This window comes from Prinia subflava, chromosome 1, assembly GCF_021018805.1.
Source record: "Prinia subflava isolate CZ2003 ecotype Zambia chromosome 1, Cam_Psub_1.2, whole genome shotgun sequence".
NCBI lineage: Eukaryota > Metazoa > Chordata > Aves > Passeriformes > Cisticolidae > Prinia > Prinia subflava.
Window position 1 is genome coordinate 94,896,453 of NC_086247.1, and position 12,799 is coordinate 94,909,251.

Genomic DNA, 12,799 nt, shown 5'->3' on the forward strand with positions numbered 1-12,799 from the left:
AGATTTTTTAAAAAATTATTATTTGAAATGGCCCTTATACTGAGAACGCTCTTTGGGGTAAAGTAGGAAAAGAAGGCTGCTTGCTTTGTTGTTGTTGTTTGGGAAGGAAGAAGAATTAGAAAACATTATTAAGCTATGCTCTTTTGTTGACTTTCCGAGTGAAAATAATCCTTCTTTGGGAAATACCAACAAAGCAATATTCAAGTCATGTCACATGACTGGAGGAGACATGCTAACGTTTTCTGGGTGAAATCCTATAAATTACACATTTGGAATTTCACCCAGTTAGCATGTGTGCACTTTTATCAGGACTTAAATTAAAAATAAGAGTACAGGAAACCTAACATTGCTATGGAGTGCTTACTGCATATGTTCTGTGTAGCTATGCTTCACTGAATCAGCCTACTTATGCAAACTTCATTCCCAGTGGGGATGTCTGTGTATAGTTAAAGACTGTTCATCTCTTAAATTGGAAAGAAAAAGAGCTTTTATTCTCTTTCACAACACTTTTCAGCAACAAAAATCAGTTGTAGAGGCAATCAGGTATTGCCTTGTCACCCAAGTTACCCTCATAAATATTTCAGATTCAGTCCTCTTCTTAACTGCTGTTTACTAAGCAGCATCTTCCCTCCAACATATACATAGGTCCTTTTTTACCATTGTATTTTAAACCCTGGGAATAGTGTGCACTCCTGCAGAGTTGCTTTATGCTGTCTCTATTCTGTGTTTGGAACATTTGATGTTCCATTTGATGTGAAGAGATGGGAATAATATATACCTAGTGACAGTAGACCTAGTGACAGTGGAGAATCAGCCTAGGCTTTATTCTGCAGAGACATCTTTAATTATGGTAATTGTTGAAAACATTAGGAATCTTGTTTAGTCTACTGTACCAATTAAAATTCAAGTGAAATCTTTTCATTTCAGTGTAAGGAAACCTAAAAGAAAAATGTAACACTGGGGTAGGGTAAAGGAAAGCAGGTATTCCTAGTAAATATTCTTTTCATTCCTGTTTGGTTCTCCACTCACATTCTCTTAATACATACATATATATGCATATAGGTTATTGAAAAACATGTTGCATTCTTTGCAGCCTCTCCCATAACAGTGGTATAAGTGAATGTGCTTCTGCAACCATCAGAATTAATAGTATAGTACGTTTTTATTATGCTTTTGTTGCAATGCCTGTGTTACAGCTGTAAGGTTTTGCCCTTCTTTGGCTGATATTTTTTTCCATCATGCCTTTCAAAGACAGATACAAGCACCTCAACTATGTATTTAGAAATCATGTACAGTGATTGAATCAGTCATTTATGCTGCTGAATTTCTAGGAGTCATTTTAGGCTTCATTTGATTTTAGTCACAACATTCGTTTACAGTTTCAAGACATTGTAGAAAAGCAAAGTTTAGGTCATGCAGAAAAAATTACCTGAGTCAAGAACAACTGGGTGATCAGTGTAAAAAAATGGATATAGGCATGATTTTGGCCCAGGTAACACTTTGTCTGTTGTTTAAACAAATCCCATAAACAGAGAAGGTGTAGGATTTTGACAAGCAAATGTCAGAATGGTCATGAAGTGTCAGATGTGGTTTTACATAAATGAGACAGTATCCTGTAACCTGCTTCTTCTTCTGTGCTTTAGGACTAATCAAATGCTACATTTCAGTGCCTGCTATAGTTTTTAAGGCATTTCTATTTGAGGGAACTTTCAAAAGCTTCATGATGCACATCAGACATATATTTTACAGCTCAACTGGACTGTACCAAAGCAAAATATTAAATGTGGACTAAAGCCTAAATATTGTGTGAGCCCCCTGGCTGTGCTCCTGGGGTGAGTGTGGGCACATGCAGACTAGGGGGGAGCGATGGGCTCCCACCCCCACCGTGGGCCAGTAGGAGGTTCTTCCTGTAGCTCCTATTTCTCCTCATTCCCTAGGGGAAAACAGCCAGTGGATCCAGGGACACGTGACCTCACTCATCCCACCTCCAATGGATGGTCCTATAGCATCTCCATGGAGTACAGCTCTGTGACATGCAGCCAGCACAAGCTGCCATCTCCGGCTGTGTTATTTCACCACCACAGGGTTTCTCCCGTGCTGCAGAGATGTGGCAGGTTTTACTTTCCCTCTGTTAGCTCAAGTGTTTGGCAGAGCAGGGACTTGCTTGGTGAAGATGAGTTTCTGCTTCAGAAATAAAAAAAAAACCCTGCTGTAAAAATGAAAATCGTACTGCTCTGTAATAAATAACAAAGCAAAACACAAAGTGGATGCTTCACAAAAGCAGCCAATGTCTTGAAAACAGGCTTGCTTAAGTCTTTGTCTTGGAATAGACTGTAAACCTAAGTACTCATAATCCACTTTTAATTGAAATTTTGATTTACTGTTCTGCTAAATTTGAGCAACTCCTGAATCCTGTATTAGCCTATATTGTACTGAAATGACTTTAATGTCATTTTTTTACTGTTTCTTCAATGATATGCATCACTGAGCAGTTGCGTATCAGTTTTGTTCTGGAGCCTGCAGGCTGTAGGCTCTTGAGACTCCTCCACAGACATGCCTGGTACAGAAATATAAGTAGTTTCCATACCATTCTGGCATAGGTGAATTCCTGCAGCTCATATGGTAAGTACTGATACATTTTTCATTGCCACATCGCACCAGAAGTTGAGGAGGAAGGCTCTGGACCAGACTCTGCAGTCAGGAGTCTGAGCAGAGCACAATGAGCAGACCCTTGGATGTTCAGCTTTTAAAGTGCCTCCACTGCTGTGGCTCTGTGCAGATGGGCTCTGCAGCTCTGTTATGTGCACTTTTGGAAAACTGTGTTTCAGGGTTAAACTAACCCGGAGAGTCTGAAGAAGAACACAGGCATGTGTGCTGTGGTTCCAAATGTTGTGTTTTCATCTAAGAAAGCTGAAGAAGGTCTCCTGCTCTGAAGACTTTAAACAATGATTGATAACGATTAGATGTCTGTCTGTTCAGACATTTTTTAAGTAGGTACAAAAAAATAGAGGAAATGTGTTCAAGAATTTATTTTTACAGAGAGGAGCAAGTGCTCTCTGTTTTCTGTTATCCAACAAGTATTGATATCAAGAATGTTGAACACAGGAAAGTTTTTTTTTAATTTTATTTAGACAAGTAGTAATATTTGACAAACCAAAGACAGGCTAGTTTGTCTAGGAAATATTTAATAAAAAGGAAAAAGGAAAGTTGATGTGTTTCTTCTACTGGAATAAAAAATATGCTTTTGCAAAGAGTTGATGATAAAGTATTTCCAGTTTTTGTTTCTGTCAGGCTTCTTAATTGTCAAAGCACTATTAAAAAATCACTTCAGTATTTATTAAAATGGTGTTGATATTCTGGTTAACTTTTCCTTTGAGATGCATTTCACTACCCACAGGGCCAGATTTCCAACTGCACAGCCTTCACTCACAGAGACAGCTTTTCTGCAATTCCTTTGCCTTCCTGCAGTCATCTGTACAAGTCTCTGAGATCTTGGGCTTCTCTGAAATCCGGGCCACAGTGACTTGGTGGGGATTGAAGTCCTTTGAATCTATGGGTGTGGAGTTGTGCTGAGAGCCTGCCTGTGGTGACTAGAAGTGCCTCAATATTGTGGTTTACAGCCCAATGGCACAGAAGTGAAGCTCTTAACACTGTAGAATAGAATCATAGAGTATCTCAAGTTGGAAGGGACCCATAAGGATCATTAAGTCCAAGTCCCCACTTCTTGCAGTGCCACCCCTTGGTGTACATCTGGAAAGGGTGAGTGCTGCCCATGGCACACAGCTGTCAGCATTCTCCTGACTAACTGCCTCTGCTCTAAAATTATCCCCTGCCCACCATACAGATGGGTGCAACAACACTTTTGTCATGGCTGCATTGAGTGGCCATTCCTCCGTTTCACCTCAGCGCTTCCACCCACACCTCACTAAGTTAAAAGATGACATCAGCCTCCTTAGCAGAAATGAGGATGCAAAGCGTTGCCACTCTAATGTGGTGCAGCATGTGGCTTGTGCTGATTGTCTCCTGACACCTCTCACCTCTCAGTATTTGTTGAATTTTCCTGCATAAGGCTGGCAAAATTATTAGCCTAGTCCTTTATGTAAAACAGTGGTGATTTGGGGGCTGCTGGGGGAGCAGGGCCAAGTGCAGGGTCTCTGTGGTGCAGGGACCACAAGCGGTGGCTGGAGTGATATGACCTCAGCAGTGCCTCAACAAAGGGATGGAGCAGGGCTGAGTCAGGCCTGGAGCCTTGGACCTGCTGCAGGTGTTTCATGCCCAGGGGCATCTGGACTGCTGCAAAGCCACCACACGGCAGGACTTCGCATCAGAAGGGACGGGGTGAAAGTTTGGCCCCAGGGGACTTTTATTTTAGGTGAAAATAGGAATCACGGTTACTCATTTTTACCCTATACACTGACAGGGTTTATTTCACTTTGGCTACTCAGTAGCTGATTGTTATTTTTGACATTTAGCAGAGTAACTGAAAGCAGGTGAGGTTTTCTCAGAGTCCTGTTTTCATTTATGACAATCACAAAGTTCATCACCACTGGGTGTATCAGGTCCTCCACTCCCATCCAGGAGCCATGGGAGGTCTGTGGAGGAGCAGAAGAGGCATGTGTTGCACTCACCAGCATTACACCCTCAGGTCGTAGGTACCCACTGGAGCTGCCCACACTTTGTGCGTTGCCTACACTTCATCCAGGTGACATCCATTTCAGCAGTCAGACGGAGCCTAGCCAGCCACATCTGACCTGCAGATGGAGTCTGTCTTGATGTGTATGAGCAGGTACATGGAGAACGCTGCCTCTCTGTGGTGTTCCATCTTCACCTGGAAGGCCAGGAAAAAGCATCACCTGTGTGATGGCCTCGAGAAAGGCAGGGGTGGACAAGCACTATCTGACCATCAGCAATGATTACCTCTAATAGTTAACTTACAGTGCATAAAATTGTTTTTTGTCAGTACCTCAATTTTCAAATATTCCCCTTCAGATGGAAAAAATCCAGCCTGTAGTTTTGGTCATTGAACTCTCTATGAGCATTTTGAGGACTCCTTGCCTTGCTTCCCGGTGATTTCACATGCAAGCAGGGATAAAGGAAGCACTGGTGTTGTAATGTTGTGTAGCATCACCAAAAAAGACCTCAGCCCAGTGAGGTCTGACAGAGGTGACATAGAAGGCCTTGGCCGGTGCAGACAGGGTGTTGTGCACAGTTAAATGTCCAGTTGAAGGCAGTAGGGGAGCCAGGTGCTGCATCACACTGGAAGCAGCAGAAGAGCAAGCCAAGTGGGCATAACACAGGACTTAATTCTCCTGTTCAACACTGTAGGATTTAACAAAGTGTTATGGTGGAAAATTGTGCCTTTTAAGAATTTTTATCTCTTTCTTTTGAAAGAAAGCTAATGCATAATCTTCGGTACTAGCACAGCCTAAAATGCCCTCCACCTACCTCTTCCCACCTGGTTTAGCTGGACATGTGACAAGTGCCATACATAATCGTCTGTCTCATAAATATGCGTAGAATAACCTAATAGTTCAACAGCTGTTGAAAGCATTTAGCAAATGAGGTAGCTGGAAAACACTTCCAAATCAGATAATGTCACTGTCCAAGATTACGTGGGGAGGTATATGCACGAGGTTTCCATCTCCCCAAAGCTATTCTTGTATGAAACTGTACATATTCATCTGAATCTGTAAAAATCTATACACAAAACCCAAAAACGGCAGGCAGGCAGGCATGTTTTAGAGTTAGCCCTCCTGATGAACAACACCAGTAGTACTGTACTAGTAAGAGAGGATGAGTTCAGATACTTGTGCAGATAAAGTTGCACACACATGTGTACTCACTTCCTGCAGTGTCTTGATAGCAAGAGGCTTCCTTTGTGACTGAGTCACCATGCACTGGATTTAGTAACTAAAAGCAAAGGCTTGATAGCAGCTTGACCTTTAAAATGTTTTGGTTTAATAGGTGCCTAGGGAAACCACCAAGTTCACAGACAGCATCTGCACAGGTCCCTGTAGTTGACTGTCTCACAAGATCCCTGGGACTGGGCGCTCAGCCCTTGTCACTGAGATGGCCACTGCTGCACATATATTGGCAGGGCATTTCAGGAAGTTTTGCTCAGCCACTGCTGCTCGGGTGTTACTGAAGCAGGGATTGTGTTTGGTGGGGGCAGCCAGCTTCTTGCCCCTCCCCAACACCAGCTGCTCCACAGTCAGAACAAGGGGTGAGGCTTCAAGTATGCTGGATCTGGCCAGTGCTGCAGCAGCAGCCAGGATTTTGTCTTTGCATGCATCCAGAGTGGCTAAATGGTACATGGAGATGTGTCCACATCCCTAATTAGTCTCTGGTTGACCAGCAGCAAAGCAGTGACAGGAGCTGGGGTGACCTGTGCAGTGTCTTCTGAAGGTGTGCTGCCAGTATCAAAACTGACTGACAAGGATTTCAAAGGCACAGAATTTCAAAGGCACAGACAGCCTTTCAGAGCTCAATTCAGTAACGGAGATTTAGATACTTAACTCCTCAGCTCTCTTTGAAAGTCTCATCCCAGATTCTTACCAATTGCCAGACATTTAGTCCAGAAATTGAAGAAAGTGTGTGTGCACATGATGAAAAAAAGTAGTGTTTTGATTTTCATACTCATAAAATCTGTGTGCAGGTGCCAAGGAACTACATCATAGTCTGCACCATGAAAGGAAGCTATTTTGTTGGATAGGTTCAACAAACATAAGGGTAAAATAAATATATTTTAATACCATAAATGTCTACACTGATAATACTACACAGAAATGGGAATTTGATAGTTAAATGTTGATCAGGATAAACATCTGTTTAATTGATAAGATTTTATTTTTTCTGTTCACATATTTTAATAACATCCACACCTTCCCCCCCCCCAAAAAAAACGTTTAAAAACCTATCTGGATTGCTGAAGTGCTAAAGCAAACACACACTTGTTAGAATTGTCAAAATATATATATAGTTTATATCTGAGCACTTTCTGACTCCCTTTACTGAATTTTCATGATTTATTATTTTTCTTATAGGTTTGATATATTAACTTTTTACCTGCTAGAAAGGCCTTTCATTTAAATGTGGGCTTGCAGAACTGGCTGAAATACTTCTCCCAGATTCAAACACACACAGAAGGACCATTGTCTTCCACCAGTGCCTTGGTATGATGTCATAACCCTGATCTCTCTGACTAAGAAGCTTTGATTTATAGCTAGGGCTGCTGCCAATAAATTGTTCTCAGAATTTCATTTTAAATTAGATGACATAATGACATGAGTTCAGAGTCTAAGAAGGCATCACCAAACCATTGAAAACCAATTAGAAATTATTTTGCTAATCAGACTAATTTAGAACAGTGACCTCTGCCCTATTTTAATATTCAAAATTGAAGACTGTTTAAAACTGTCTGTCAGCTGACCTAATGCATTGTCAAGTAACAGGCATTTGAAATTTCGCTGTACCAAACTTGCATTCTTTTTTACCTTTTTAGGGCAAGGGCCAGATCCTTCAGCACTCTTAAATGAATAATGTTGCTTCTGAGTCTGCGCTTACATAGAAAGAGTATCATCTTTGTGTTTAAAATTTCACAAATTCTGGCTTCAGTGCTGCAGTTTATTATAGGTGAATCTCAGCATATGGCAAATTCAGTCACAGTTCCTAGTTCTAGCCAGCTGAGAGTCTGCAAGACTACCTGGGTGCTACCTCAGCACCACGGAGTAGTTCTGAGACAGAACAATTGTTGCTATTTGGTATGGCTCTGCTGGATATAAGTGACTGTTTCTGCTGAAAGTGCTCACAGGTTCTGAACAACTGTAGGGCTTTCCAGTTAATTGCCAGCCCAGGCCTGCTGTGTGACTGACTAGAGTGTCTCTTTTAGCTGGCAGGTTTTTACCAAGTCATTCAAGGTCTGAAATATTTGAGCTGGAAGTTTGTTAGGCTAATACTGTTCTCTGCTAAATATTAATCCTGAGAAAATTAGCAGTGCTGTCTATATCACATTGCATCTCCCTGTGTGAAATACTCACTTGTGGAAGTCAGTGACAATGGAAATGGATGTGTGTTACAGCAGCTAGCTTACCATGCCTCCACTGGGATGTGTAACGGCTCAAAACCCTTTTTTTCGATCTTAGGTTTGTAAAGACTTGCAGTTCATCAGGCATGAGTCGGTAGATAAGTGGCAACACAAGTACCCAGCTGTCCAGTGAACAGTCCTTGTTGTCTTGTGCAGGGGGCTCCCCTGTGAGCTGCCCAGGGTTCTCCTGTGCAGGGCTCCAATTTGGACTTGATCCTTGAGGGTCCCTTCCAAGTCAGGGTATTCTATGATTTTCCTATCTAGGAGAAAATAGTGAAGGTGGGTACTAAGGTTTGTATCCTGTTCTGAGTCAGGCGCAATTGCCCACCCCAGCTGAATATCTCAGTCCCTCAGAAGTCAGTGAGACAGTGGGTGAGGGTGTGTTAGTTCCTTGTAGCCTCATGACAGTGTTTGAGTAACACCACAGACATTGTGATGGTAAATGAGTACAGTTACAGGCTGTTCCTGCATAGGTTTGGGGAGGTGTGCCTTGAAATACCCATAGCTCTTACTTCAGGCCCTCTAAAGTCCTTTGAAAAGTGGAAGAAAAAAGTTGCCCTTTCAGAGAAAGAATATAAGGTGATTTACACCAACTTTTGACACTATCAGAGTATTTTCAGATCAGACCCACAGGCAGTTTGAGTTGAGTTTGCCTACAAAAACGTTGGCAAAGATTTTTGGCCTTTGTTACTCTGTTGAAGATACATAGACTGGGGAGAGCCAGGTAATAGGAGAGAGTAGCATAAATAAACCATTAACTGATGTAATGTAGAAATTTGTGGTGCTGTATCCTCTAAAAATCAAGTACTACAGTTATTCATGTAAAATACTAAAATTGAGATCTGGCTGGAAGGAGGAATATTAATGTCTTCTGACATGCTGAGCTTTACAGGTCTGATTCCAGATCATCTGAATCATTAGTAATTGTTTCTTCATGTTAAAAAAAAAAATCCTACAGACCTTCCTTCTCCAAACTGGTACCTCATGAAGACATCTGCGTTTTTTTAAAGAGGATTAGGTGGCTGCCATCCCAGTCTGTATGATGCTCACACTCACTCTGCACAGAGTTAATGGCTATGCAGCTGGCAAAACACAGAAAAGCCAGATACAAATCCCTTCACCATTTTAGTAGGAATGCTTTTCCTGTCGTCCGGTGCTATACTTATTCTAGTGATGAGATTAGCATACAAACAAAATATATGATATTGAGCAGGGGCTGACTTTTTTTATTGTGTTGAAAAAACGCATTATAGAGGGTACAAAAACAGTTGAGTTGAGCAAGTTTAGGCAACTCTAAGCATAAATGCAGGTATATTTGTCCATTTAAAGACAGTTTGTTTCTCATAACATGAAATAACTGATGCCCATAAGTATTAGTTCAAAGCAAAACAACCTTGACTAGCCCTGACCAGTCTCTGTTTTCCCTCTGAATTTGTAGGCACCAGGAGTGTCTTTGGTTGCTGTCACCATCTCTGAGTTTTTGGACTAACAGGTGTCGAATAGAGTCCCTCCCACCCATCAGTCTGGTGCAGAGCAGGACTTACTGGTGGTCCTCCATTGGCTGCAGTATGCGTATTTCAGTGTAGCAACATACAAAAAGAGATTCCAAATATTCATGATCACTAGTCATACATCCAAATAGACCCCATAGTATTGCTTTTGTAAAGAAAAAACTCACACTGAAGTGACAAAAAAGTACTTGGTGCACCAGGTAGCAAAGGTGTGCAGCAGAAGAGCTACAATGAAAAGCCAGCCTGAAATCAGGAACCTGCCTTCTGTAAAGCCTCCAGCCTGCCTGCCACCAGGGCTATTACCCTTCCTTAGGTTATAACAAGTCAGACAACTCCAGGGTTTATTGGAGTTCTATTGCCAGTGGTTGAGCTTGGAATTATTTAGCACAGGTGTTTCTATAACAGTGATATATTGGGAAAATTCAGTGTTCAACAACCATCATATTTCCAGCTGTGCTGTGGTTAGTGAACCTAATATAAAACATGTGAGAATATTCGCTAGCTCAGGAACTTGTTAAAGGTATTTTCTTACAATATCTGAGTTGCTGTGTTTATCTAGGTGTGTTTCTTCAGTCTTGCATTTTCCTAAAAGGTGGGATAATGGTTTTGTAAAGCTGTCACTGAACCTGGAATCTGCTCCTCTGCAACCAAGTGCATGAGTAGCCCTGCTAGCCAGTGTGCAGCACACAAGCTGGTGAAAATAAGATCCAGTGACAGCCCATCACACCTAGCGTATTTGTCTTGAGCAGCACCTGTGCATCTGTTCCATATATAGACCTCGTTTTACTAGGGTGCTAGAAATCTTAAAACAAGTGTTGCAAGCATCTACATGTAAAAGAACATAAAAGGAACAAAGTTAACAAGGGGCTCGGGGACTGTAAAACAGGGGTAGTAAAGTGCATTCACCACCACCGAAATCTGTGAGTGCTAAAAGAGGTTTTATATGTACAGATGGACACGTGTGTTTTAGGGGGCTCAAAAAGACTCATACACAAACACAATAAATGGCTGGACAATGTGTAAGGGTTTTGTAAAACACATCCAAATAAAAATACAGTCAGTGACACTCAGGCAACACACATGTATCTGAGCTGAGTTGTGAAAAGATGTTTCATTATTAATTTGATGCCACAGTGGGTTGGTTATTAGAATATTATGAAAAATATTCTCTGGTGTCACCAGAAATTTTTTAGAAAGAAGATAAATGCCATTACCCATCCATACTTGATTATTATATGCATTAGAGTTTCACCTGTCTAGAAAAAAATACATCAACAGTCTAGCTTGACTCTATTATTTGTAATTTTCCTGTTAGAGAAAGTGGGTGAGTTTTACCTGTGCACTGCATCTGTTGTAGAAGCTTCAAAGACACCTCTCTTTGATTTGAGAGAGAAAGCAAAAGAAAAGACATTTCAATTTGAGAAAGAATCTTTCTTCTCTGGTTTTAGAAAGCAGCTCTGGATTTGTCATGACTGAGTTGATGCTCACTGACAATCATTTCTGTCCACATTCTGGAAGTTTTTAGAGATATGACAGCTCAATTAGGGCATCGTTTGGGACAGTGGGTAGAGCAAGCAGAGGTCTAGAACAGGAGTCAGTTTTTCTTGTTAGCCAGAGACTGACTAGCATTTGTAAGGAGCTGGCATTAGCAAAAATCAAATGCAGTATGTAAAAAACTAAATAAATCAGATCCTACTCTTTCAAAAATATCCCCATAGTTGAAAACTTCTTATATGTAGCACTGACATGTATCTTTGCAACTTTATTTTCATTGAACTCTTTATTTTCATTGAAAAGCCCCATCTCTACCTTATTATGCTCCAGTTTACTGCGTGTACAGACATTTATCAAATGGGCCATCGGTAGCTGTAGAAATGCAGTAGTTCTATCCAAGTTAAAATTCTTGCCTTGATTACTACAAATCCATGGAGCCCTTGGGTCCAAAGCTTCCACTGAAGCACAGCTATTTGCAAATAGATTTTTATAGCACATTAGTGCTGGAGGAGAGTCCAAAGAAAATAGTCTTTTTCAATATTAGAACCAGCTGTGACTTTCTTGTGCTGATGACTCATTCATTTTTTTTATAGGGTGGGAGAACTAGGCAAAAGACACACAGAGTCTTATTCACAACGTTGTTTGTTTTGCAAAGGGTATCCTAGCCACAAGCCAACTTGATCATACCAATACGCAACTCATGTTTATTTAAAACCTTTTTTCTTTTAACAGTTCCAATTATAAAAACAGAACCCACAGATGACTATGAGCCTGCTCAAACCTGTGGACCAATGAACCAAGGCTTAAGCCCTCTCTCTAAACCATACTACAGTCAGCAGATCATGATGCCCCCTGATCCTGGTTCGTGCCTTGTGGCCGGCTTTGCCTCCTGTCAGCAGAGAAACGCCGTGTTGTCACCTTCTCCCAACGCAAGCTCCAAGCTGCACGACCTTTCGTCCTCTCCGTACAAGTGCATCCCCAACCCAGGCCACAGTCACCTCGGACTTCAGCAGCCCGCTGGAGGTGTCCCCACCATACAGGAAGTGCCAAGGTCTATAGTTGTGCACCCAAGCTCCCCTGAGCAATCATCTCACGTCATGCTGCAGCCGCAGGTGAGTCAACATCTGAGCAGTAGCTGTCCCCTTGGTTATCAACAAACACTCTATCCCAACAGTCCCTCTTCTCCAGTTCCATCTGTTACCCAAGAGCCAACCTATTTGCAGTCCTGCAGTCCAACTCACTCATCCATAATGGGTCAACAGCAGCAGCAACTGCCGAAGGTTCACAGAAATGAGTCTCCAACAACCCAACCACTGTCATTGCCAGAGTTGCATGAGGAAAGTAATCATAATTTGGCCCCTATTGCTGTAACGATCAAGCGAGAACCTGAGGAATTGGACCAGATGTACCTGGATGATGGTAAGTCTTCCACAGCACAGGTTTGCGTTCACCATGTTGCTCTATCAGTGAGTTCCCTTAACCTCCCCTTCTTTTGAATCCTGGTGGAAAAAGTTCCAGTTATAGCCTGGTGGAAAGGTGCAGACTTTGCTCGAATTGTCTTTTTACAGGAAAGGACACCTTCATTTCATTTGCAATAATGAAACCACATTATGTAAGCATTAAATGTTGTTAGTTAGCATAGAGCTCTAGCTGCATGACCAATAGCTATGTGGTAATAATCTTAACTGTATGTTCTTGGCTTACGCCCGTG

General features: G+C 41.7%; 1 protein-coding gene across 5 annotated transcripts in view; it reads left to right on the plus strand.

Annotated features, from left to right (window-relative positions):
- The window catches only part of NFATC1 (nuclear factor of activated T cells 1), a 110,362-nt gene that overhangs the window by 66,501 nt on the left and 31,062 nt on the right, over nucleotides 1-12,799 (plus strand). For 2 of the 5 annotated variants that reach the window (XM_063403817.1, XM_063403825.1), the window contains exon 9: nucleotides 11,821-12,507. In XM_063403817.1, the coding sequence (XP_063259887.1) occupies nucleotides 11,821-12,507 (687 nt within the window). Of the gene's footprint in view, nucleotides 1-1,937; nucleotides 3,303-11,820; nucleotides 12,508-12,799 lie in introns of those variants that run through there. The other 3 variants (XM_063403834.1, XM_063403851.1, XM_063403841.1) reach the window with 3 other exon arrangements.